Here is a 27,226-nt window from a genome sequence, read left to right on the forward strand (position 1 = left end):
GGGTACCAAATTACTCTATTTGAAGGAATGGTACTAACGAAAAAACGTAGGTAGATGTTTTGGTACAACTTATAGAAAAGGTAAAGGAAACTCAGACATGCATGCACTGCCTTGGTGACCTGGGAAGTCACCCATGGCTACAGGAAGCCAGCCTAAAGCTTAGCTCTCGTTGTTGTCACTGTTTCCCAGGGTGTGCTTGTCAAAGAGATAACTCTGCCATGCCAGATTCGGGAAGGCCCCCACCCTTCGCAAGTTGGTTACATGGTTACTCAATTCTTTAATGGATTTCACCTACTCACTCAGGTAATGAGTCTCAGTAAAGTCACACAAATGGGGGTCATTTTTGTCAGTGGCCATTTTGTGCAGTTCCAGTAGTGACTGATTTACATTTTTTTCCAAGTGTAGCGCACATTCCATTGCATTCAGCCCATTCTCCCAGTCTTCACAGTCTGGTTTCTTGATATCCTGAAGGAAGATTCCGCCACCTCTCTGGTTCTGCAGCTTCATCAGTTTCTCTGCATGTTCCCTCTCCTCAGGAGATTGGTGAAGAAAGTATTTGGCAGAGTTCTTCAAAGCCACATCATCGCTGTCAAGGTAGTCTGACGTGGACAGGTGGCATAGAGCTCCAGGTTGATCTGGCGGGTGATGGCGGCCTCCGAGTCCAAATGGCAGCTCTGGCGCGCCTGCGAGGGGGCCGCGGTCCTCTCTGCAGGCAGCTGAGGAGATGAGGCTCCGGGGCTGGAGCGGACGTGAAGGACCTTGAGGCAGTGAGAAGGCGGGCTCCCTCCAAGCACTGTTGAAGCAGGAAATCGAGGCGACTCTCCAGCGAAGACTGTGAATTGTTTTTTGTTTATGTATATAAAAGTCTTCTTTACTCACTACTCACTGAATACTTGTGTACTTTCAGTACTATTTCACTTTTAGTCGCCGTATTTGGGAGTTTCCCCACAGCAAGCAATTGTGCAAGGCCAGCTGGGTGTCCTACAATTTAATTCAGTTTTGTATCTACCCGGAGTCAACAACAGATTCCACAGGTTAAGGACACAGTCTCACAAGACTGCCCCCCTCCTTCCCCACCTCACTTTAGATACTACTTACCAAGTCCAGCATATTAGCTGTACTTCTGAAGTACTGACTGGCTATAAATCAGAGGGTTCCACAACCTCCTCAGGTTTGATTAATTTGCTAGAGCACCTCACGAACTCAGGAAACCAGATTACTTACTAGATGACCAATTTATTACAAAGGATGTTAAAGGATACAAATGAACAGCCAGATGGAGAAACATGTAGGGCAAGGTCCCAAAGGGTTCCAAGTTCAGGAGCTGCTGTCCCCATGGAGTTTGTGGTATGCCACCCTCCTAACACATGGATGTGTTCTTGTTCACCAACCTGCTTTTCAACCCTCTAATTACCCTAGTTGGTTCCCCTGGCAACCCGCCCCCATCCTTATCCGGAGGCTTTCCAAAAATTTCCTCATGCACATAAACTCAGGTGTGTTTGAAAGGGTTTGTTATGAATAACAAAATGCACCCACTTTACCTTTATCACTGTAAAACCATTGCAGGAATCAAAGGCAAAAACCAAATAAAACAAAAGATGCCCCCACTGCTCTAATCACTTCGGAAAATACAAGTTTTTAGAGCTGAGAGGCAGGAATCACAGACAAGCACCAAAATATATATTTCTTATTATATCTCAGTATCACGGGCCACCCCCTAGTTTTTGAACACAGGTCCCTTACAGCAAAATGATCATACCTATCAAAGCACTTACATTTGGTGTAACGTTTATATTATAGAACAGTTCTTGCAATAGTACTTACTGTTAAATAACAAAAATTCAAATGAGGAAATTTGAAGATCCAGTTGGCTTCATTAAATGACTCATGAAATGGGCACCATCCAACCTAGCAAACAGAAGGAGCTTCATCTAGCTGCAGAAAAGGAAAGGTTTTCAGTTTTTTTAAGGCAGAGAGGGAGCAGGAAAAAGGAAATTATTAGCAAAGAATGCATTGTTTTAGGTAAGGCCACTCTCCTAATGGGAACGGAAGGGCCTGTTGGCCGAATACCCAGCGCTAACCAGGTAATTCCAGGTTGACTCATTAAAGGTTACACTTCTGCGGGAGGTTGTAACTGCAGTTAGGTTAGGTATTAAGGCTTGGTTTGCTGATATGGGCTTGAACACAAGTGACTCCGTTTCAGACCTGTTGTTTATTTTTAACGGAACCAGTACAAATATGCCTAACATTTGAAGAAGCCAGTGTGAGGTAGGGACAGATTTAAGGAAACAACTAATTCAACTAATTTAAAGAAACAACTAATTCAACTAATTCATCCTCTAAAGCCATTATAAACATCTTCATATTTCATATTCTTGCACTAGTTTGATTATTTTTTTCCCTTGAGCTATTGCTATTTATACCTTATGATAAACGTGTGCAGAACTATTTAGCACAGAAATCAGCTTATGGTTAGCTAGATCTAGTTCCTCCTTAGGTATTACATCCCGAGGAGGCTTTAACTTAATCTCGCAATACATTTGATCATGAGTATCAGTATCATAGGACACACTGACATGAGGCAGTTACATCTTTCCAACAATACCACACTGCCATATGGTCAGTGCAATTCAGCTTCCTTACAGAACAAATCGGTAAGGATTACAGAGATGTATGCTTTGTGCACCCAACAAGATCTACCCTTGCCCACATAGCAGAAATTATTACGAAAAGACAGGTATCATTACAGCTGGCCATGGCTTAGTTTTATCTGGGTTAATTCAAGTTAATTGGAGGGAAAAGTCAATCACCCTCCCCATCTCGTAGGCTTGTACTGAGACTGGTTTTCATTGTGTGTAAATATAGCAGAGCCCGTCTTCCTCCCAAGGGGAGGATACGAGCAGTATTTAGAATAGTTCCTATCCCTGCTAACTATACTGCAGGATATGTTTTATTTCAACTTATTCTGGGGGCAAGCACAGTCATTATACATTGGTGTAAGTTACAAGTGCCGTGCCCACAGAGAACTTCCATAAGCTCGCAGACCTTAAGATTTCCACAGGTGTACCCCCTTGAGGCCCAGGGACTAGGATAGAGGACCATTGTTTCCTGGCCACTTCAGCCTCTATCCATATTAAAATAGTCAAGAGGACCTGTCAGTTCAGGGTGCAGGCCCTTTCCCAACCCTGGGTTCTAGCATTACCAAGCATTACTTGTGGAGTCGGCCTGATGCAGTTTGCTGGTGCTTCTTTATCTCTCCAAGCTGCTTCTTATCCTTTACCTTCTGCCTGGAAGAGAACTCCCTCTAATATGTCTATTCTAGTGAATAACTCTTCTTTCTCTGAATGCTGCTCCTCATTAAAAGCAAACTCTGCTTGTCCCAGAATACCTAGACTGGCATCTATCTCCCCTTTTCTGACTTGTGGGCCATTGTTGTTTAATCCACCATGCACGTTGTTGCTATTGCCTATTAACAGCCTGGGTGCAGTTAGGATACATATTTTGTACCCAAAAATATCGGGCACCCCATAATAGGGTTGGTCGGTCAAAGCCAGCTGTAATTTAGTTTGAGTATGTCATAAGTCCTCCCACAGCCTTCCTGTCTGAGTGGGACTGTTCCCCAGGGGACCCAGATCCACCACATGATGCCCACTGCTTTAATCCCAGTAGGAACCCATTGTTTTTCCCCATTCTGCTTATAGCTTTCCAATCCACAAAAACCAGGACGATTGTGTTTGTGCATAGCACACCACACTGTGGCATGTTGGGCAGGCTGCCATTGTATTCTGTCTATTATAACCAGGGACCTTTCTAAGCATCTGCTCATCAAGGTTTATAGCTACACTGTAATCAGTCTGCTGGGAGCCATCCACCACAGGGTCTGAAATTCCAGTAGGAAGCAGTTCTCAGAAATCCCTTCCCAAATGATATCTTTTATAGTATTGATAGATGGAGCCTGAAAAATAGTCAAAGATACTGGAACATTATTAGGGCTTGATTTAGTCAGTAACGTTGATCCTGCTCGTCAAATATATCCTATGACCAGAACGTCTCCCAGACTCAGGTTTGCAGGCTGCCATCTGACTTTGCAGGATCAAAAGCAGGGGTGGTCTTGGCAAACATAGCTTTGCCCGTCTGGGCATCTGGTATAATTCTGCTAAGAAATAATATTATTCTCGTTCTCTGAGCCTCTCTTGAGGTTGGATTTCTCTCATTGCATAACCCACTTATACACTCCTTTACTCTCAGCTATTATTTCTCCTTCTCTCATTTGTCATTTATTTTCATCCAAACTTTTCCACATTTGGAAGGGATATTAAGTTCAGCCACTGTGCTGGCCCAGATTGCTAGCAGCAACACTAGTCTAGCAAGTGCCTCCCCACTCAATTTGTTTCGTGATTGGCTGGATTATTTTAGTGAAGTCTAGTCTCCCTGCCAACTCATGTGCATACACGCACACATAAACACACATATACACAGTGTTAAACTTCTCATATTGCTCCTTAAGGCGTGACAGTTTTGGATATGCCCACAGTCACTCTGGGATGAACTTGTTCTCTTCCTCTCTTTCCCTGACCACACCCAGATGTCCAACTCCACTAATCGCCCGTTAGCTGCTTTATTTATTTAGTTATTTTCATCAATGTCCTGGGGGCATAAATTGCTCGATAAACTAATCCCATCAAACTGTAACTCCTTTAAAGAAATAGTTTCTGAAGGCAGTGTTCTATATATTTTTCTGACTCCAAAAGGAGTCCTCCCAGCTATCCTGTTCCTCAGTCCTCCTAAACCAGCCAGCCTACAGTCTGGTCTGTATCCTTATTAAATGCACGGGTCTCTATCTAACTTCCTCTCATCACAGCCTCTACTGTTCAGGCTCTCATCACAGCCTCTACTGTTCAGGCCCGTAGACTTGAACTCTCCAAACTCTGCTACAAATGAAGTCATTTCCTTTGGGAAAAGATCAGGAGCTATCTGTTTTATGGCCCACTTCTCTCCCCAGGAAAAATTTCTGAGCCCAAGCTCTGAAGCTGGAGTTGGGAACAATGGCAAGTTTCTCTCTGAGCGACACCCCTGCTGTAAAAACTGAGTGCTCAGTGACGTTGGGGGGCAACCAGCAGCCTGAGACCCTCTCAGCTTGCCTCTCTTGGCATGGAACAATTGCTCCTAAGCTGGGGCCAAGACAAGTGGGCCCCAGTCTTCTCAGCAAGCTGTGACAAAGGCCCTGGATTTCTCTTAACTCACACAATAGCCCCTACTTCCTAAGTTGGCAGTCCTTTAAGTCCTTAATACGTCATTGCCACAGCAGTACCATAGACACCTACACAGATTCCTTTGATATTAATAGAATGTCTCAGTTCACTCTCTTTCTGCCTACTGCCATCAGGATGTCCACATTTATAAATTATTCCCTCCTAAGAACCCAAAATTCTCCAGTTAACTTAGTGTAAGTTGTGGGAAGTTGGCTTTCCTGCCTGTTTCCATTGGAAAGTATGAAAAAATCATGTCCTCACTGACATGCAAGGCTTTCTCTTACCAGAATGAGGGATCACTTTCTCCCCAGGCTCTATTATACTTATCCATTCCTAAAAGATAGTGAAACAGAGCAGGCCCCTGTGGGACCCTCCTGAGTAAAAAAGTCTTTCCATGTCCCCTGTTTTCTTGCTTATAGGAAAAAGGCTTCAGCCTCCTAGAGCTTCCCTGAGTTCCAAAGATCAGATTCAAACAATTACTAATTATGGAGGGAATGCAGAAACAAAGGAAAAGCAGTCAAGAAACAATAATGGAGAAATAAAGCAGAGTCCTGGCTCCTCCTCAAGGGATATACATAACAATAGATCTTTGAGTTCTTCTATAGGAACTAAGCCCTCCACCCAGGTGAAGGTTGGTAACTGCAGGCTGAGCACAAGATTTCTGGAACACCACCCTGTTACCTACCAGTCAGAAGAAAGTCAGACACCCTGTAGCCCTCACCCCAAATTTTGCCTTTAAAAACCCTTCTCTGGGGACTTCCCTGGTGGTGCAGTGGTTAAGAATCTGCCTGCCAATGCAGGGGACATGGGTTCTAGCCCTGGTCCGGGAAGACCCCACATGCCGCAGAGCAAATAAGCCTGTGAGCCACAACTACTGAGCCCACATGCCACAACTACTGAAGCCCACGCACCTAGAGCCCATCCTCCCCAACAAGAGAAGCCACTGCAATGAGAAGCCTGCGCACCGCAACGAAGAGTAGCCCCTGCTCACCACAACTGGAGAAAGCCCGTGTGCAGCAATGAAGACCCAATGCAGCCAAACATTTAAAAAGTAGAATAAAAAGTAAAGAAATTTATAGTAAAAAAAAAAAACTCTTCTCTGAGATCCACTGGGGAGTTCAAGTCTTTTGAGCATAAGCCACCTGCTCTCTTTGCTTGGCCTTTACAATAAACTATTCTTTGCTCCAAACTCTGACATTTGTTTGGCCTCACTGTGTGTTGGACTCTTGAACTTGTGTTCGACAACAATAGGACTTTCTGAGGTTTATTATAATAAAAACAAGGTAACATTTTGAAGGGTAGCAGAATATGTCATCCCAAAATATGCCTCTTTGGCATAAGGATTAATGTGAACTGATTATTTTTAAGAAACTGTAGATATAGGAGAAGCTCTGAAAACAGAGTAGAAATACCCTTTTGTAAGAGACATCTACATTTATAAACGAAATCTACGTTAGAAGTGGAGCATACACCAGGAAGAGGCCTATTTCTAGAGATAATTTTTTCACTTGAGAGACTTATCTGCACGGCAGGGCAACCTTTATTTACCAAACACTTTCACTTGTCAACTAACCAAGAATTGACTTTTCCTCTTTGAAGCCCCATAAGTATATAATTAAAATCATTATGTTTCCTCCTGTTAATCTGTCTCCTTACTCCAGGCCCCTACACTTTGGCTCACCCTCAACCTAAGCCAGTATACATCCTCTCCTGAGAATAAACTGGCCTCAGGTAAAATAAAATATTCCCTGGTCTACTACCTGAATGTGCCACGCATTCACACACATCCTGTTCCCCACACCTAGTTCTTTCTAGCTTTGTTTACTCTTCTCGTTTTGCCTAACTCTGGAGTTGCTTACAGACCTTATGGTGAAAGCATTCTTTCTCCCTGTAAGGCCAGCAGGTCCGGGGAAGGGCCCAGGGAGCCAGACGGAAACCCCGCCAAAGTGGCTGATGCAACCGACACCTGACATTGCCACACCACTCGGTCCCAGTCTTCCCGCTCCCCGAGGGGCGGAACCAACAGCTCTGAGGCTGATGCAACCGACACCTGACATTGCCACAACACCCGAGAGATTACCAAAAAGGGGCTGCTTCACACAGCAAGCACCTCCCCTGCGTCCACCCCTATAAATTTTGTTCGCGCCCACACCCGGGCGGGACTTCTCTGGCCCCTTTCTCTCGGACCAGTGAACCTCGACCGGGAGCGTTCCCAAATAAAGCTTGTTTAAGCTCTCCTCCATTTTTCGTGCCGTTCCTTACACTCCCTGTGGCAATAACCTCCCTCCTCAATTTGCAATAGTTCATTTCCCTCACTTGCAATAATCCTTTCGAACACAGTCTCAACTTCACTAAATCCAGATTTGATTTTTATTCCAGTCTCATCAATGATTTCTCTTGGTATTGCCTACTCTGTGACATCCCAAACATAGGGTTTTATGTTTTATGGTTAACCTTGAGTTAATACTCAGGATAAAATAATGAGACACCACATAGAGTAGAGCAGATTGCTGCTGTTCCAGCTGAGGTCATCATATACCATCTAGCCTCCAGCCAATCCAGCAAGACACAGGAGGGACTCCAAGTGAGACCTGAAGAACTTCCCAGTGGAGCTCAGTAGAAATTGTCAGCTTGTAAAGTTACGGACTCAAGTGACTGTTAGTGGTATTGTTTTAAGCCTCTAAGTTTGTGGGTATTTGTTATGCAGCAGTAGACTGATGATACATTGACTGAACACATGAATGAAAGAATGAACAAATGGATGAATGAACAAATGAATAACAACAGTCTGGAGACTGTATTCCTTCCCAAGTAGGAGGAAGGCAAACAAGGACTTCCAAAAGAGATCGCAACTGGGGCTTCTGATCTGAGATGATATATAGTATATAAACTGACAAGGATGAAAATATGACTTTTGAGTGTATTTTTGAAACTTCAGTTGCTATGGGGGTGTTTGGAAGTGTATCAAATATATCACCCACCAAAAATACGGAATCATGATACTAAGAGGATATTAGTTCTTTGAGTCATGCATTCACACTAGACTAGAAAATATCTTCATGATATTGTAAAAACTCAAAATCACAAAGGAAGTTGGATAAGTCTTTAAGGTATCTTGAAAATATGGGAGCATCTTAATTCAATATCTATTTAGTAAAAAATATATGAACCTTGTCCTCTATATACCACACACTTTGCCAGATGCTGGGAATAGACCAGAAAAGACATAGTCATTGCAATCAAGAATCTGACAGTCTAAATTTTAAATACATAATGTATACAAAATTTTATCCATGTCCAAGAGATCCAAGTTTTAAATTACCATTTATTTTGTGTAGGAAAGTCTATAAATTCTGATCTCTATCATAAACATCCGAGTCAGAGTAATTCAAACTTTTCATGGATCTGGAGAGAGATAGAAATGGGGAAGATCAATGGGCTTTTGTCTCATTAAAGCCAATGCTGTCCCAAGCATTATTTTTTTTAATTAATTAATTTTTTTGGCTGCATTGGGTCTTCATTGCTGTGTGCGGGCTTTCTCTATCTGCGGCAATCAGGGGCTACTCTTCATTGTGGTGTGCAGGCTTCTCATTGTGGTGGCTTCTCTTGTTGTGGAGCACGGGCTCTAGGCATGCGGGCTTCAGTAGGTGTGGCACACAAGCTTCATTAGTTGTGGCACATGGGCTTAGCTGCTCTGCAGCATGTGGGATCTTCCTAGACCAGGGATTGAACCGGTGTCCCCTATATTGGCAGGCGGATTCTTAACCACTGCACAACCAGGGAAGTCCCAATCATTATTTATTTCACTCAGTGTTTTATTTCAAATTTACTTTCTGAGTTGTAATATGCTATGACCATTGTTAGTATACTTAATTTACCGAAGTCACTAATTATGATACCACATTGCCAAAACCACTGACGAGAAATTGATTTAAAAAAATTTTTGTTTCTTCATCACTCTAAGCAATCAGAATGGATGATTGGTCAAACTAAAACTGTTATTTTTATGTCATAAATTATATTTTTCTGGAGCTTTGTTGACAGAGAGTTCCTATAATTTTACATATGAATCAATAGAGAACCAGAAAATTTAAATGGCCTTCCCATGTTCAAACAGCTAGTGGGTAGTAGAACTGAGGAGGGGATCGAATTATTTTCTCTTGTCATGAGAAGTGTTGTCTCTTTTATATCATGTTTTCTCTGATTGTCTAAGGTTGCCTACTTTATGGTGACTTCTCCCCTTCAGAGTACAGTATTAAAAAGTGGTAACTTGGCAAAATATAATAAAGATGTAAATACATTTATATTCATTTATACTTTCTGGGAATGTGCTTTCAGGAAATAAAAGAGATGCAGAAATTTTAAAAAAAAAGAATCTGACAGTCTAGTTGAAAGGTACTGATGATTATAATGTTAAGTGCAATGAGAGCAGTAAGAAATTTATTGCCTGTGTAACTAAATACTTTGGGTTAGTGCTGATATCAGGTATGGCACGATTCAGGGCTGAAACGACTGGTTAAAATTTCATTTCTCTCTGTTTATTAATTTTGCTTTCGTCTATGTTGATCTCATTCTTGGGTTCCACATGGTAGCAAGATGGTACCAACATGGTGGCAACAGCTATGACTTCTTTGGCTTCAGATCCAAAGAGAAAGGAGCAAGCTCTCCTTCCTAGATGTCCCAGGAAAAGCTCCTCTTTCTTGAGTAATTTGTCCATTCCTGAACCAATAACTCTGCTGGGAAGGGTGGGGGAGGCACTAAGAATGTGATTCACTGATTTAAGTCTGGATTATGTGTTAAATTTGCTGGAATTTTGAGTTTTGGCTCTCTCTCCCATGGACCCAGTCTCATGGACCGAAAAGGAGAAAGGGCACAGATCCACACATGTCACCCGCTTACGGGATCTTAGTTCCCTGACCAGGGACTGAACCCATGCCCTCGGCAGTGAAAACGTGCAGTCCTAAGCACTGGACCACCAGGGAATTCCCACCACATCATTGATTATGCATTCTTTTCTCATGGGAAAAAAATGGAAATAAACTGTGAGTCTTAATACAATATCATTCTCTGGAAAGTCCCACCAAGTACACCATTAAAACAAATGGAACATATAATTTTGCACAGTTTCTATGAATAAAATCTCTATTCAAATTTTAACAGTTTACTATTAAAAATGGCTCCTGGCCACCTATTAGTTCACTAGGGCTGCTATAACAAAATACCACAGACTGGGTGGCTTAAAAGACATACATTTATTGTCTCACAGTTCTGGAGGCTAGAAGCCTGTGATCAAGGCATCAGCAGGGTTGGTTTCTCTTGAGGCCTCCCTCTTTGGCTTGTAGATGGCTGCCTTCTTGTTGTGTCCTCACGTGGTCTTTCCAATGTACATGCCCCTGGTATCTCTGTGTTTCCGCATTTTCTCTTCTTATAAGGACACCAGTCATATTGGATTAGGGCCCACCCTAATGGCCTCATTTTAACTTAATCATCTCTTTAAAGACCCTATCTCCAAATATCATATTTTGAGGGATGAGGGATTAGGGCTTCAACATACAAATTGGAGCGGGGAGGAATATAATTTAGCCTCTAATATTACCTTTCTGACCTCATTTCTTCTCTCTCTTTCTCTTACTTTCTCTCTCCCCCTAACATGCTGCTCCAGCATACTGGCTTTTGAGTTTCAAATACTAAGCATTTCCCCTGCTCAGGGCCTTTACACATGCTCTGATAATCCCTGCCTAGAATGATCCTCCCCTGCTGTTCCCTTGGCCCACTTCCTCTTTTATTTCAGATCTCTGCCCAAACATTAGTCTCAGAGATGGTTTTGACCAACTTAAGAAAAATAGCATTTCCCTCAGTCAACTTTGTTTCACAGAACTTATCTGATTTAAATGTTAACTTATTTTTTTACTAACACATAAAACACATGAGGAAGGAACCTTGTGTAAGTACTCTATCTCCAGAACTCAGTATAGTGGTTGATACATGGTAAGTGTCCAACAAATGCTTGCTGAATGAATGTATATAATTACTGAAGAATAGAGAAAGACTGACCCACTGAACCTCCTACAAATGAGTAATTAATTTATGATTGGATGTTATTTACTAATCATATCTGTCTCAGGAACCAAAAGTTATAAAAAAGGAACCAAGTGAAAATATTTGGTAGGAAAAGTATAATAATTGATAGGATAATAGCAGATGGATGTAGCCATAAAACACATTAGTGAGATAAGATAGAGAAACTCTACTAGAAGGTAAAAAATAAACAGAGAGAATATAAGTATAAAATTATATACATATATATATATGTAAGAGGTAGAGAGGATAGAAATAAAGTACTTAACTGAAATTTCAATTAATCGAAATCTTAGAAGGAAAGAAAAAGGAGGAAGTATGTGATGAAATATGCAATGATCAATTTTCCAGAATTAAGGAAAAATAAAATAACTCAGATTGAAAAGGTACATAGATTGGTAAATGAAAGAGATAAGAAAAAAGGATGTATATTAACAAACTGAAGGATAAAAACCATATGATCATCTTAATAGATGCAGGAAAAGCTTTCGACAAAATTCAACACCCATTTTAGGAACTTACCTCAACATAATAAAGGCCATATATAACAAACCCACAGCCAACATCGTTCTCAGTGGTGAAAAACCGAAACCATTTCCACTAAGATCAGGAAAAAGACAAGGTTGCCCACTCTCACCACTATTATTCAACATAGTTTTGGAAGTTTTAGCCACAGCAATCACAGAAGAAAAAGAAATAAAAGGAATCCAAATCAGAAAAGAAGAAGTAAAACTGTCACTGTTTGCACATGACATGATACTATACATAGAGAATCCTAAACACGCTACCAGAAAACTACTTAAGCTAATCAATTAATTTGGTAAAGTAGCAGGATACAAAATTAATGCACAGAAATCTCTGGCATTCCTATACACCAACAATGAAAGATCAGAGAGAGAAATTAAGGAAACAATACCATTCACCACTACAACAAAAAGAATAAAATACCTAGGAATAAACCTACCTAAGGAGTTAAAAGACTTGTACTCAGAAAACTATAAAACACTCATGAAAGAAATCAAAGATGACATAAACAGATGGAGAAATACACCATGTCCTTGGATTGGAAGAATCAACATTGTGAAAATGACTATACTACCCAAAGCAATCTACAGATTCAATGTAATCCCTATCAAACTTCCAATGGCATTCTTCACAGAATTAGAACAAAAAATTTTACAATTCGTATGGAAAGACAAAAGACCCCGAATAGCCAAAGCAATCTTGAGAAAGAAAACTGGAATTGGAGGAATCAGGCTCCCTGACTTCAAAATAGACCACAAATCTACAGTAATCAAGACAGTATGGCACTGGCACAAAAACAGAAATATAGATCAATGGAACAGGATAGAAAGCCCAGAGATAAACCCACACACATATGGTCACCTAATTTATGACAAAGGAGGCAAGAATATACAATGGAGAAAAGGTAGCCTCTTCAATAAGTGGTGCTGGGAAAACTGGACAGCTACATGTAAAAGAATGAAATTAGAACACTCCCTAACACCATACACAAAAATAAACTCTAAATGGATTAAAGACCTAAATGTAAGGCCAGACACTATAAAACTCTCAGAGGCAAACATAGGCAGAACACTCTGTGATATACATTACATCAAGATCCTTTTAGACCTACCTCCTAGACAAATGGAAATAAAAATAAACAAATGGGACCTAATGAAATTTAAAAGCTTTTGCACAGCAAAGGAAACCATAAACAAGACGAAAAGACAACCCTCAGAATGGGAGAAAATATTTGCAAATGAAGCAACTGACAAAGGATTAATCTCCAAAATTTACAAGCAGCTCATGCAGCTCAATATAAAAAAAAACAAATAACCCAATCCAAAAATGGGCAGAAGACCTAAATAGACACTTCTCCAAAGAAGATATACAGACTGCCAACAAACACATGAAAGAATGCTCAACATCACTAATCATTAGAGAAATGCAAATCAAAACTACAATGAGATATCATCTCACACTGGTCAGAATGGCCATCATCAGAAAATCTACAAACAATAAATGCTGGAGAGGGTGTGGAGAAAAGGGAACCTTTCTGAACTGTTGATGGGAATATAAATTGATACAGCCACTATGGAGAACAGTATGGAGGTTCCTTAAAAAACTAAAAGTAGAACTACCATACGACCCAGTAATCCCACTACTGGGCATATACCCTGAGAAAACCATTATTCCAAAAGAGTCATGTACCACAATGTTCACTGCAGCTCTATTTACAATAGCCAGGACATGGAAGCAACCTAAGTGTCCATCGACAGATGAATGGATAAAGAAGATGTGGCACATATATACAATGGAATATTACTCAGCCATAAAAAGAAACGAAATTGAGTTATTTGTAGTGAGGTGGGTGGACCTAGAGTCTGTCATACAGAGTGAAGTAAGTCAGAAAGAGAAGAACAAATACCATATGCTAACACATATATATAGAATCTAAAGACAAAAAATGCTTATGAAGAACCTAGGGGCAGGACAGGAATAAAGATGCAGACATAGAGAATGGACTTGAGGAAACAGGAAGGGGGAAGGGTAGGCTGAGACAAAGTGAGAGAGTTGCATAGACATATATATACTACCAAATGTAAAATAGATACCTAGTGGGAAGCCACCACATAGCACAGGGAGATCAGCTTGGTGCTCTGTGACCACCTAGAGGGGTGGGATAGGGAGGGTGGGAAGGAGACTCAAGAGGGAGGAGATATGGTGATATATGTATATGTATAGCTGATTCACTTTGTTATAAAACAGAAACTAACATACCATTGTAAAGCAATTATACTCCAATAAAGATGTTAAAAAGAAATTACACTGTAAAAAAACGAAAAAGGATAAAGGATGTGATCTCAGGTTTAAATACTAAAAGAGGGTGAGAGATGAAGGTGGGGAATGATGCAAATACAGGCAGTCTTGCTCTAAAGCCTGAACCCCATTCACTGTGACCTAAATGTCACAGTACCCTGATATCACAAGTTATGAAAAAGGTTATATTAGGCTCAGTAATTATATATCAAAAATATTAGCTATTATTTGATAATTATTTTATATTTAAACTTCAATTTATGTTGAATATATATATATATATTTTGCATGGTGTGAAGGACTTCATTTATAATCCTTTTAAACAGACAATTTCCCCAGCATGATTTATTGAATAATATTAGCACTGTCTCTGTCTAATATTTATATATCTTCCTTTTTTTTCAGTGCTTGCTAAGAATTTGAAAAGCATATTGAAATTTTGGTGAATTATTAGCTAGGGTAATTTGCACTAGTTGCTGCAATAAACTTTCACATTTCAATGACTCTTCCTCATTCTGTGTGAGCTTTGGGAGTTGTCCCCCTGGTACTTTGGGTGGTTCTTTCCCTAACTATCCTCAGGCAGTTTCCTCACATGCTTGTCCTAATCAGTATTGAGCTGAAGACTTGAGGAAGAAACTCTTCAGATTGTTGGAGCTCTCTCTTTGTACAGCCCTTTCCTCTCTGCAACTCTGCCCTGAAAACTGGATTCTCAGCCACTTCTCAGACTCCCACTTCTCTTTCCTTATCTGAGACCTGGGTCCCCCTCCCTGTAGTGTGGCCTGGAGCTGTTCTTCAGGCAGTAAGCTGGGGCAGTTGTAGGGCTCACCTCACTTTCTTCCCCTTTCTCAGGGATCACTGTTCTGTACTACCTGATATCTAATATCTAAAAGCATTGTTTCATTTAGCGTGCCCTTTTTAGTTGTTTCATGTGGAAGGACAAATTTGGTTCACGTTACCCCATACTGTTCAGAAGAAGAAGTTCCCTGAGTGTGTAAATTGGAGTTCATTCTTAAGCAATCTTTTTTTTTTTTTTTTTCCCAGAATGTGTAGAGCATGAGATTGTGTTCCCTAGAAGCAGAGCCTGAGATGGGAATTCTTATGAAAGTGATTTAATGAGGGTTTGCTCTCAGAAGAACAGGAGTGAAGGAAGCAGGATAGGGTAGGGGAAGAAAACTAGGCAAGACTGAGGTCTCAACTGGAGACTACTTTCAGTCTAGTCCTCCAGGGAGCCTGGGAGCACCAACTACACTGCAAAGTTGGTCCCAAGGAGGATGGATTTTCATTTACCCTCGTGTCAATCATTGGCCATTGGCTGCCAGTGTGGGCGGGGTGGTAGAGGGATAGGAGCAGGTTAGTAAGGTTAACATTCCAATACACAGAAGAACAATTTTCCAGAGCCCTTGCTCCCAGCTCCAGTATCCACAATGGCAATCCTCCAGAGAAGGCAGCTGTCAGCCATTAGCAGCCAACACTCAGCAGCTGGGTGCCAGGTAAACAGAATCTGGGTTGGGCACCATCAGTATCTACAATACGTGGTAAGCATTTCATGTACTTTGATGTGTGAAAATATTTTTATTTTGCCCTCACACTTGACTGATAATTTAACTGGTTTAAAAACTTCAGGCTCAACATAGACTTCTTTCAGAACTTTGAAGGCATAGTTTTCTATTAGCGTGTAGCTTATAAGACATCTGTCTTAGCTTGGGCTGCCATAACAAATTTCCATCGAGTGGATGGTTTAAACAACAAACATCTATTTTTCACATTTCTGCAGACTGGGAATCCAAGATAAAGGAGCTGGCAGATTTGGTGTTTGATAGGAGCCCAGTTCCCGGTTTGTAGATGGTTGTCTTCTCCTTGTATTTTCACGTGGCAGAGAGCAGGGAGAGAGAGAGGCAGCAAGCTCCTCTATCTCTTCTTCTTTTTTTATTTTTATTTGTTTTTATTTTTGGCTGTGTTGGGTCTTCGTTGCTGTGCACGGGCTTTCTCTAGTTGCAGCGAGCAGGGGCTACTCTTTGTTGTGGTGCGTGGGCTTCTCATTGTGGTGGCTTCTTCTTGTTGTGGAGCACGGGCTCTAGGCGTGCGGGCTTCAGTAGTTGTGGCACTTGGGCTCAGTAGTTGTGGCTCACGGGCTCTAGAGTGCAGGCTCAGTAGTTGTGGTGCCCAGGCTTAGTTGCTCTGCGGCATGTGGTATCTTCTTGGACCAGGGCTCGAACCCATGTCCCCTGCATTGGCAGGCGGGTTCTTAACCACTGAGCCACCAGGGAAGCCCCTATCCCTAATCTAATTAGCCCCTAGCACTAATCCCATTCATGTGGGCTCCACCCTCATGACCTCCTGATCATTTCCCAAAGGGCCCACCTCTTAATACTGTCACACTGGAGGTTAGGATTTCAACATATGAATTTGTGGGTGGGCACACAGGCATTCAGACCATAACAACATGCAGTGTCAATCTGATTCTCATCATTCTTTTTTTTAATTCTGTATTTTTAAATTTTTGGCCACATCGTGCGGCATGTGGGATCTTGCCTGGGAGTGAACCTGTGCCCCCTGCAATGGAAGTGCAGAGTCTTAACTACTGGACCTCCAGGGAAGTCCCTGATTCTCATTACTCTTAAGTAATAGTTATCTTCCTCTATATTGAAAATAATTTAGTATTTCCTTTTTATCTCTGATGATCTGAAATCTCATTGGCAAAAACATTTTTTTCATATTTTTGCTTGGCACTTTTTGGGTCATTTGATCTCACTGTAAAGTTTTTATTCTGGTCTGGGAAGTTTTCTTCTAACATTTCTTTGTCTCTTTTTGCCCTTCAATTATCCCGTATCTAATACTCAAACCTCTGGAAATTTATTTTTATTTCCATGTGTTTTTAAAAATTATTAGACCTCATTATTTAGAGCAGTTTTAGGTTTACAGACATATTCAGCAGAGAGTACATACAGCTTCCATATCTCTCCTCCCTGCCAACAGTTTCCCCTACTATTAAGGTACTACATTAATGTGCACTTTTAATTTTATCAGTAGATTATGGATTATGTAGTAGGCAGATTAAAGCCCCAGGAAAGATGTCCACGTCCTAATCCCTGGAACCTGTCAATTGTTAATGGTACAAGGTAAAAGAGATTTTGCAACTGGAATTTGTTGACTTTAAGCTAGGGAGGTTGGGAATTCCCTGGCTGTCCAGTGGTTAGGACTCCATGCTTTCACTGCCAAGGGCCCCAGTTTGATATCTGGTTGGGGAGCTGAGATCCCACAAGCCTCCCAGCATGCACACCCCCCCCCCCAAAAAAAAAGATAGGGAGGTTAATTTAGGTTGGTTCAATGTGATCACACAGGCCCTTAAAAAGTAGAGGAGGAAGGCAGAAGATTCAGTCAGAGAGATACGGTGTAAGACGGTCTTGACCCACTTACTGGGGCTGGTGATGGAGGAAGGGGGCTGTGAGCAAAGGAATGCAGGTGACCTCTAGAAGCTGAGGCTTTTCTTAGTAAAGAAAAACCAACATCAGTCCTATGACCACACAGAATTCAATTCTGCCAACAACCTGAGTGAGCCTGGAGGCAGAATATTCCCTAGAGTCTCCAGAAGTAAAGTAGGCCTGCTGACACCTTGATTTCAGTCTTCTGAGATGCAGGCAGGGAAACCAGTGAGCCTAAATTCTGTTACTATAAACTCCTAAATTTGTGGTAATTTGTTTTGGCAGCAATAGAAAAATCATACACTGCTATTGGTCCTGCAGTGGATACCAGTACTCAATTAGATTTTCAGCATGGAATTCAGCTTGTAACTTCTTCAGAGGTATTATCAACATTGGTTACATCTTGGTACCAACCAAACATTTGAGAGTTACGTAGTATTACACAGCAAAGGAAGAATGAAGAATGGTATATGATACTCAATTTTAATTTATGATTTGGGTTTAACTGACTCAAAACCATTACATGCTCTTGTATCAGTTCAACTATCATCAGAGATCACCCAGATTTAGCAAACCTCAGCTGTGGAACATAGGGTGAAGTGCTGGGATTTTGGCCAGCAGCTTTACTGCTTTGACCTAATTTTTCTAAACTGAAGATGAGGTAATACCAGTTTCTACTATTTCACAATAAATTGATAAGTGCAAATGCAGTTGATGAACTGGTTTAATGGAAGATGCCCAGGGCTCTGTGTGGGAGGACTCAATGAGTGTTGAGAAAAGAAATACCTGCTATATCTGAGTATTCACATTTAGAATATAAGAATTACCATAGGAACTCAGGAAAAAGAGGAAACATATTGGCAGATGGAATATTTCGTTTTACTTGACATCACCTTCAAAGGTTAAGAATAGACTCCCAAACTAACTTCTCTTCCAACCTGATATAAATCTAATTATTATATCCAAATACTCTTCATCCTTCATTCTAGGCTGTTTACACAAATTCATAATTCAGTGCTACTTTAGCATTCCCAGTTTCTTACAGAATTCAATGGGTGATAGGAGTGGGTATTGGAGGAGATATCATAGTATGATTTGCCAGCAAATACATCCTAGTATACTCAGGGTACTAGGCAGAAAGAAATATCACTCATGATCTAGGAAGAGACTTGATACAAATTACAGTGGATAAGGTACTGTTTTAAACCTTTCTTGATTCTAGCTATACATACGTTCCCAGATCTCTTAGGTATGTGACACTACATGCATGGATGGTCAAATCCCAGGGGCAAATGACCTGCAATGTTATATGCTTCAGTTTCAGTGTGAGGTGTTTTTTCTTTGGCTCTTTAATATTACCTGGTCTTCACCTCATGATGACATCAATTGTTCTGTTTTTGCAGAATGCATTAGACCTCATTTTGGTTTATGATCTTTAAGTGGATCTAAACCTACCCATATATTCATAAAATCTGTACACATTCACCACACATAAAACAAGTTTATGTTTTTCTAGTCAATGTTGGCTTTTCCCAATCTTGCTTTGTTTTTTTTCAGCTGACTAAACCTATTCAGTAACTTGCATTCACATTCATACAGCTCTACCTATAATTCTTCATTGTTACAATACTTCTGATTGGCTTAGGCCGTATTTTACAAGTACTTTGACTAAAATTGCTAGCAGTGGGTTGCAAAAGGAAATTAACTTCTTTTAATAGGATGACTGACTTACTAAGGTATTAATGTTGTTAGTTTACCTTCTCTAAAAAGTGCTTGTAATTTTATACAGAAAGACTAGAAGGGCATAAAAGCTAATGATGCAATTCCAGCACTGAAAACAGCATGGTAGACATTTTCAGAAAAGAGTTGTCCTCAAATTATAAGAAATTAGCTCTCCACAGGTAACAACCTACCTCTGGTTTTGATGTATAAATTGGAGCTTTTAATTTTACCAGTGGATTATAGATTATTTTCTGCTGGATGCATTACTATGTTATTGCATTTCATAAACTCTTCTATTTCTTTCCTTCCATTCACATGGACAGAAAATATTTTTCTCCTTTTTCTTCTCAATTTAGCTGTTTTAGGTAGGATCTTTTTGGGAGATTGGTTACCAAAGGGCAGGGTTAGTTGAAGATGGAAACCACTGGCCATATTTCCCTAAAATATTGTATTTAGGTAAGACACCTTAGAAACAGGTCTGGGAAGTTCAATCCTCTTGGTAATTCCAATCCATCCTTAACTACATGAGACTTTACTTCAGAAGTGTTTTTGTAGAAGACTTTGGAATTATTAGGGCTTAGTTTTTATTTCACTTTTACTTTTATTTTTCAGTAATGTTCTCTTCTCTTCTCCTGTTAGCTACCTCTCCTGAATTGGCTGACTTCCTGTGTGTGTGTATGTGGGTGTGTGTGTGTTTTGCCATTCTTCCTCTTTTCTCTTCTGCTTTCCCAGAAGATCTTGCCATTAGAAACTAAAAAGGACTGTGTACTTTCAGAATAGTCTTTATACATTTATCTGGTATAAAAGGGAAATTCTATTGCATCACATTCCCTCAGCTTCCTTTTGTGAATTCAGATTTTACTGAAGATAGGTTCCAAAGAGATACAAATAAGCATTGATAATTTTTTCCTAGGAGACTTCTCAGCTGGGGTCATATCACTTTCTGTCCCCTGAATAAGATAACTGGAAGGAAGAGGCTATTTTACCTATTTCTCCTATACTCCCTACAATACTAATCACAGTATTTCTCAAAAGGTTACCTGCATCAGGTTCACCTGGGTGATGATAAGAATGCATATTCATAGGTCCTAGCCCAGAACCATAGATTCAATATCTCTGGAGACAGAGCTCAGGAACCTGAAAGTTTTATTTCTGTTACGTGCTGAATTTTCTCCTGTGCCTTAGCCTGAATTTTCAGTCACTGGCTAGATATGCTTACTTGAATGTATTTTCATCCCACGCTCACTTAACACATTCAAAATTAAACCATCCACTGTCCACCTCTAATTCTGTCATGCTGGTATACGTGAAGCCATCATTGGAGTCACTCATCCTCGTGTTCCCTCATTTTTACTTAATCAATTTATTGGCCTCTGTGCCAAGCACTGGGAAAGACAGTGATGAACAAGACAGACATGGGTCATGCCCTCAAGGATCATGAAGATTCTTTTACAGAGAGCAACTTAATCCTGTAGATTCTTTTGTGGTTTTGTTTGTTTTGCTTTTCAGAATACTCCTTTACTTTCCTTGTCTGCACCCTAATCTAGAATCTCATCAATTATGCTTGGACTGCTATAATCTTTTCCTAATTAGTCTCTTTGCTCCTAATCTCCCAGCTCTTCTCAAAGATTAATCTGCTGAAAACGTAATCTTCAAAACACCACTTTCAATATATTTATCCCCACTTAATGGCTTCATTATTTCCAACTGCTTGTAGGTTATTTTTCAAAGTAGAGTCAAGGCTCTTTACAATATGGCCCCCAAATGAATTTTTACTGAATGAACTTTTACCCCTATCAAATAGACATCTGAACTTGATGTAAGCATTTTTTACTTATTTATTTTCTGGGCTCATGACTTTAATTACACTTTGACCAAACCATACTTTTCTCTTCAGGCCTAACTTTTCCTCCCTCAGCATGGCTGGCACTAAGCACTTGCTCTTGCTTCAGTTCCTACGTTGATTCTCTGCTTTACTCATTAAGCATGTGCACCCTGGTAATATTACTTATCTTTCTATGTATTTTTCTAATTCTTCAATTATTCCATAAACTTTCTGAATGTAGAAGCAATGTTTTATATACGTCTTTACCTCCTCCTTGCCTAGTCCAGGCCTATATGTAATAAATGTTCAATAAATATTCATCAAATTCTTTATATTCATTTATTCATCCATTCTTTCATAAAAAAATTATGGAATGCCCACTGAGAATATAGTCCTCTTTTGCATGGAGCTTAAATTTTAGTGGGACAGAGTTTAAGCAAATAATTAAGATAAAAATGAGATCAATTGCTTTATTTGTTTGCCAAGAAAAATTTAACAAGCACTTACCATAGGCCAGGAATTGTGTTACGTGCTGAATTCGCTGGGAATACAAAGCTGAAGTTGATAGGCTAGTAGAGGAGAATTATACATATAAGCTACTAAAATACAATGCTTTAAGTGCAAACAAAATATCCTAGGGGCACAAATGGGGGCAACTCTTTCTGCCGAGGAGTCAGTAAGGCTTCGTTTAAGACCCATTCTAAAATGGGTCTTAAAAGTGAATTTAAACAAAGGACTGGATAACACAATATTCATAAAAGGAAGGTGGTTGTTGGAAATCTGACATGCCCATTCTTATATCATTATTCTGAGCAGAAACCTGAGCTGGGAACATGAAGGTGATCAGCTAAGGCAGACTTGAGCCTTACGATGGTTCACTGACAGGTGAATGGCTAGCTATTGTTGCTGGGCCTTCATCTAGGCCCTTCCCTGGCTCTGTCCCCTCAGCATGGACAGCTGTTCCTAGGGAAAGGCCGTCTAGTTGTCCCTATAGTCTTCAATACCCAGAACAGAATTAACTCTGAGATCTTTCCCTCTGAGAATCATAGAATGATAGCGTTGTAAAGGATACTGAAATCACAGTTTAGTTGTTTCTAATTTACATCCCCCAGAATCTTAGGGAGTCTCAAAATGGCAAAAGAAAATCTGAAATCAACTTTCAATATTTCAAAAAGCCTACCATAAATTGCATCTTTTGGTGGTATTAACTGCCAGGTTTCCTTGTTTTGTGCTAAAAATCATATCAGACTCACCTTAGACGGAGATTTTAACTGAGCTGTGGTCCGATTAGGCATGATTTGTTTTCCCATTATTATTATGCTTAATTTGGTAAATAACTTTTCAAAACAAGATATCATGGTCGAATGCATACAGTTGGTGACACTTGCTACAATGTTTGCAATTTACAAAGCACTAGTCACTGATTTCAATACTGTGGAACGGCTAACAGCAAAGCCCAGAGTCCTTGACTCTCAGTCCAGTGCTCTTTTCAACTGCTCAGAGCCTCTAGATTCTTTCCGTGTGCCCCAGTCTTCAGGGCCTTCAATCCCCGACTCGGAAGTACCTGTCGTACCCTCACCACTGGGTTATACTGCCTGCCTCTCAAGCGACAGCTACCGCTCCCGGTTAACGTTCAGGAATGCGGCTCGCCCTCACGCATGCGTGGTGCAACTGCCCCGCGCCGGCGCCGCTCTTCTTGGCCTGGAGCGGGAACCTTGGGTAACCCGCAAGGGTCGGCGCCCAGGGCGCGCGTGCGCAGTCGCTTTTGGAGCGCTTTCCCCCCCTCCCCTTTCCCCAACCCCTTGAGCCACCCCTACCATCCGTTTCTCTCTCCGCAGCCCTGTCACCCACTGAGACGGCCCTACCCTCGGGCAAGTCACGAAGGAAACCAGCTCTCGACGAGGGCGGCGGTCGCTACTAGGCCGCCGCCGCCGCCTAGGGCACGTTGAGCTTGTCTGAGCGCCGCCCGCGCCGTGTCTAAAGTTGTATCCCCCGCCGCTCCCGCCCCTTCCGCCGCTCGCGTGCGCGCACGGCCGGCCCACGGAGCGCCCGGGTTGGCTGCGGCGGCGATCGCGGCGGCGGCGGCCTAGAGAGCGGTAGTGGTTCCTGCTCTTGTTTTAATAGTTCCCTCCGCCCCCTCCCGTCGGACGCTGTTGTGTGGTTGCCGTACAAAAATCAACTTTATTGTTCCTCAGCCCCACCTCCCGGCGCGGCGCGCCTACTCAGGATGTACTGAGGCAGAGGGGAGGGAGGCGGCGGCGGGTCGCAGTCGCGGTCCCTCTCCTCCGAGCGCCCGGCCGGAGGGGAGGGAGTCACGATGTCTGGGAGCCGCCAGGCCGGGTCGGGCTCAGCCGGGACCAGCCCTGGCTCCTCTGCGGCCTCCTCGGTGACTTCCGCCTCCTCGTCCTTATCCTCTTCCCCGTCGCCTCCTTCCGTAGCTGCTTCGGCCGCGGCGCTGGGGTCCGGCGGGGCGGCCCAGGCCGCGGGCTCCGGCGGCCTCGGGGGCCCGGTGCGGCCTGTGCTGGTGGCGGCCGCAGTGTCCGGCAGTGGCGGCGGGAGCGGCGGCGGGGCGGTGTCCGCGGGCCTGTCCCGGCTCAGCTGCGCAGCCAGGCCCAGCGCCGGCGTAGGAGGGAGCAGCTCCAGCCTAGGGAGCGGCAGCAGGAAGCGACCTCTGCTTGCCCCCCTGTGCAACGGGCTCATCAACTCCTACGAGGACAAAAGCAACGACTTCGTCTGGTGGGTTGGACGAACAGCCTCCTCGCCCTCTCTGCGTTAGGAGTTTCTGCTCTTGGGGCTGCTGGAGTCCGGGGTGAGGGAGGTCTGTTGGGCGCTGTGGCGGTGTCTGCAGAGGCATTCGAGCGTTTGCAGCGGTTGGTGGGCTGAGGTGGGGGAATGTTGGAGTGCTGAGGCAGGGTGGGAGTACTAAAGAGGTCAGTGCTGGTGGGGAGAAGTGAAGGGAGATTAGAGAATAATAAATAGGGGGGGAGATGAAAGGCCAAATAAATGGCTGTGCATAAAAGGGGAAAGCTGGGCACGGAGGGTGGGCCTTGAATTTTCTGCCTCGCTGGTGAATTAGGTACCCTGTCAGTCCGGATTTCTCGTTGAGGTGAATTAAACTTGTAAAGGGAGAGGATTAAGCTTCCCGGGATGCTGAGGGAGGGAGCTGTGGGTCAGAATCTGCTTATTGAAGCATAGTGGATGATGCTCTAAACATGGGTATGGCTGTTTTAAGAAGTGGTAGTTGATGTAAATATCCATCCTGTGTACGTGTAAATTATCTCCTCCTGCTTCAAAGGCTGGGTCACTTTTAAATCTGTTGTTGAGGCTCCTGTAGTCAAGAAAGTCTGTTCACAACTTCCACCTCTCAACTGAATGTCTTGAAAGAGGGGACCACGTTTATTAAGTATCATCCATGTGTCAGATGTGACTGCACTACACTTGTATTAACGCATCAGCGTATATACTGGAACTTCGGATTTGAGAAAAGCTAGGAATTAGACGTGTTGTCATCGTAGTTAGCATCTTGAATGCTACGCAGTAGTCCTCCGTTATGACATTTGGCATAGAGGGATTATACATATTAAGTGAAAAATGGAGTTGATTGTCTTGCTTGAGAGTGTTTCCATTTTCGTTGGGTTTTGTGTTCAAAATCCAATTCAAATGGTAAGATTGCAAGAAAGGATTTGCTTTTAGCTGAGTGAGAACTGGTAGGATTTTGTGCTTTTCCTCTGGAGGAAATTGTTGATAGAATAGAATACTAGTGATGTAGGAAGTTGGGTTGCACTGTCACTATACGGGAAGTTGATTCACTTCAGGGTTGAAGATGGTCCGAGTTGTCATTAAATATGATAAGACTAGAAGTTGGGACTCTAGGAAAGTTATTGATTAGACTTACAGTTTCTAGTTCTTGCAGTAAAAATACCTTTATTCATACTTTTGCTTTCGTCATAAATTATTCTGGATTCAGAACTGATTCATTTTTCACTGAAACTGGGCTATAATTGTAATTTGTAAATAATTTGAGCAGCTTATCGTTGGGTATAAGATGTGTTTGTGTTCATAGCCAGTAGAGAATCCCATAAGATAAAGTAGAAGCTAGTGAAACAAAGTGAGGGTTTTCACAGTTTGTCTTTTTAGCCACCATTTGCATTTTACTTTTTAGTAGGTTAAAAGAAAACAAACATGCCAGCAACCATATAGGTATACTAAGATAGTGTAAAAGGTGTGAGAAAGAAGGAAATTAATCATTCATTCAACAGATATTTCTTTGGCACTCACTGTCTGCCAGGCACTGTATGCATCTCATTATACTTACTATAAGCCATTTTATAGAAAGTTGGAGAGGGATGGGAGAGTATAAGCAGCTGGCACTAATTTTTATTGTTTAGGGGTAAGATTATTAAAATTTTTATTAGTCTGTCAACTAATTTTTAAAAATTAAAATCCAGTCTCTTGAGTCTTAACCATGTTGTTTAGATTTTTCTGCTTTCTTTTTTTTTGCGGTACGCGGGCCTCTCACTGTCGTGGCCTCCCGTTGCGGAGCACAGGCTCCGGACGCGCAGGCTCAGCGGCCATGGCTCACGGGCCCAGCCGCTCCGCGGCATGTGGGATCTTCCCGGACCGGGGCACGAACCTGCGTCTCCTGCATTGGCAGGCGGACTCTCAACCACTGCGCCACCAGGGAAGCCCCTTCTGCTTTCTTTTATATTCCAAGAGGAAGTGTCCAGTGAGAGTCATGAGTTAAAAATTCCGAATATTTCACTTTCTAAGAATTTCATAGTCCTCTGTTTCTTTATCTGGTGAGGTTGAATATTCAGAAGAATTCATTAATGGAAATCAGTTTTCCTGATTCTCCAGCTAGATTTGATTTGGCCAAGCATTTGGGGTAGGGAGGTGAGGATTAGGCAAGGCCCAAGGAATCCTTTTCATTTCTAATTGGCTCTGGGTGGTTGGTCTGTCTGCTTCAAGGTCAAACTGTGAACCAATCCAAATTATTCTAAGCTTTTACATCTAAATGAGGCTTAAGTTTGAATAATGATAACAATTCCTTATTCATCATATTTTAAAGATATGTTTATACTTCATGTTTCATTTTATCCTAGAGCAATTCTGTGAAGTTATATAGAACTTCCAACTTTATATAATACTAATATAATTGTATTCTCATTGAGGTACAGAGAAGTTAAGTAACTTGGTTTCAGATTGGGTAGCTCAAGGACAAAATTAAAACTCATATCTCCGAATTCTCAATTTAGTGCTTTCTTTGTATGGAATTTAAAAATTTCATATCTATAAGTTGAAGTACATGTATTTAGCCTCGTGGTTGTTAAATGTGGTAGACTGAAGGGAAACAGCTGTTTCATAATCACAGGAGATAAATGTCTTTATCCTTAACTACTCTCTCCCCTTGCCTGTCTGCTTGCCCATATCCCAACAGGACAAAACTGAATTGGAGGCTGGAGTGGGCAGTGTAGTTTGCAGAAGCTCCCTTGTTAATGACATGTCCTCTTCCCCTCCTTGAGAATGGTTGATTTAAGGTCAAATGCCTAATATCAATAATACATATTGGCCTCTCCTGACTCATATTTGAAAGTAAGTTTATATTTAATTGCAGAATTGATGAACATTTTAGGGATTTATAGTTTTTACTTTAATATTTCTTTCAAACAAAGGATTGAAAGTATCGTCAAGTTGCAGATAATTCTAACAGTGTTTTATAGATGGAGAATCTGTAGTACAGTAGAGAGTAGTATATAGCTTGAAGTTGGATAAATCTCGGACATTCAAAGGAAGTCTTCGTTACTTTGATTTTTCAAATTTTTCTTACATGATTTGTTTAAATTACGATTCGTTTAAATTCGTTTAAATTACGTTTAAATAGCCTGTGTTTGGAAGACAATTTCTTTCTTTTATGTTATCATATTACTACTGCCTCTGCATTAGCTTTTCCAACCCCCTGAAATAACCTTTTCTACCTCTTCAAGTCCCAGATACTCTCTGAGTTGTAGCAGAAATAAGTATTTTTAGGTAGATAGTAAGCCCCTTGTGGGAAGGTTACCTCTGCCTGATAAAATGTAGGTAGAATCTACATGAAGTCCATCTAC

The 27,226-nt window shown here is 41.6% G+C and overlaps 1 protein-coding gene and 1 pseudogene across 6 annotated transcripts in view; one reads left to right on the forward strand and one right to left on the reverse strand.

Annotated features, from left to right (window-relative positions):
- Positions 1-159: 159 nt before the first annotated feature.
- On the reverse strand, positions 160-22,480 carry LOC307178575 (ferritin heavy chain-like; annotated as a pseudogene). Its single transcript has 4 exons — positions 22,376-22,480; positions 21,630-21,691; positions 3,281-3,477; positions 160-832 (listed from the first exon to the last, which is right to left on the reverse strand). The product of its transcript is annotated as a ferritin heavy chain-like (transcript).
- Positions 22,481-23,162: 682 nt separating this feature from the next.
- The window catches only part of COP1 (COP1 E3 ubiquitin ligase), a 273,591-nt gene continuing 269,527 nt past the window's right edge, over positions 23,163-27,226 (forward strand). For 2 of the 5 annotated variants that reach the window (XM_079916607.1, XM_079916608.1), the window contains exon 1: positions 23,164-23,858. In XM_079916607.1, the coding sequence (XP_079772733.1) occupies positions 23,440-23,858 (419 nt within the window). In that variant the 5' untranslated portion in view covers positions 23,164-23,439. Of the gene's footprint in view, positions 23,859-27,226 lie in introns of all 5 variants that reach the window. The other 3 variants (XM_079916609.1, XM_079916610.1, XM_079916606.1) reach the window with 2 other exon arrangements.

This window comes from Stenella coeruleoalba (assembly GCF_951394435.1).
Source record: "Stenella coeruleoalba genome assembly, chromosome: 1".
Classification (NCBI taxonomy): domain Eukaryota; kingdom Metazoa; phylum Chordata; class Mammalia; order Artiodactyla; family Delphinidae; genus Stenella; species Stenella coeruleoalba.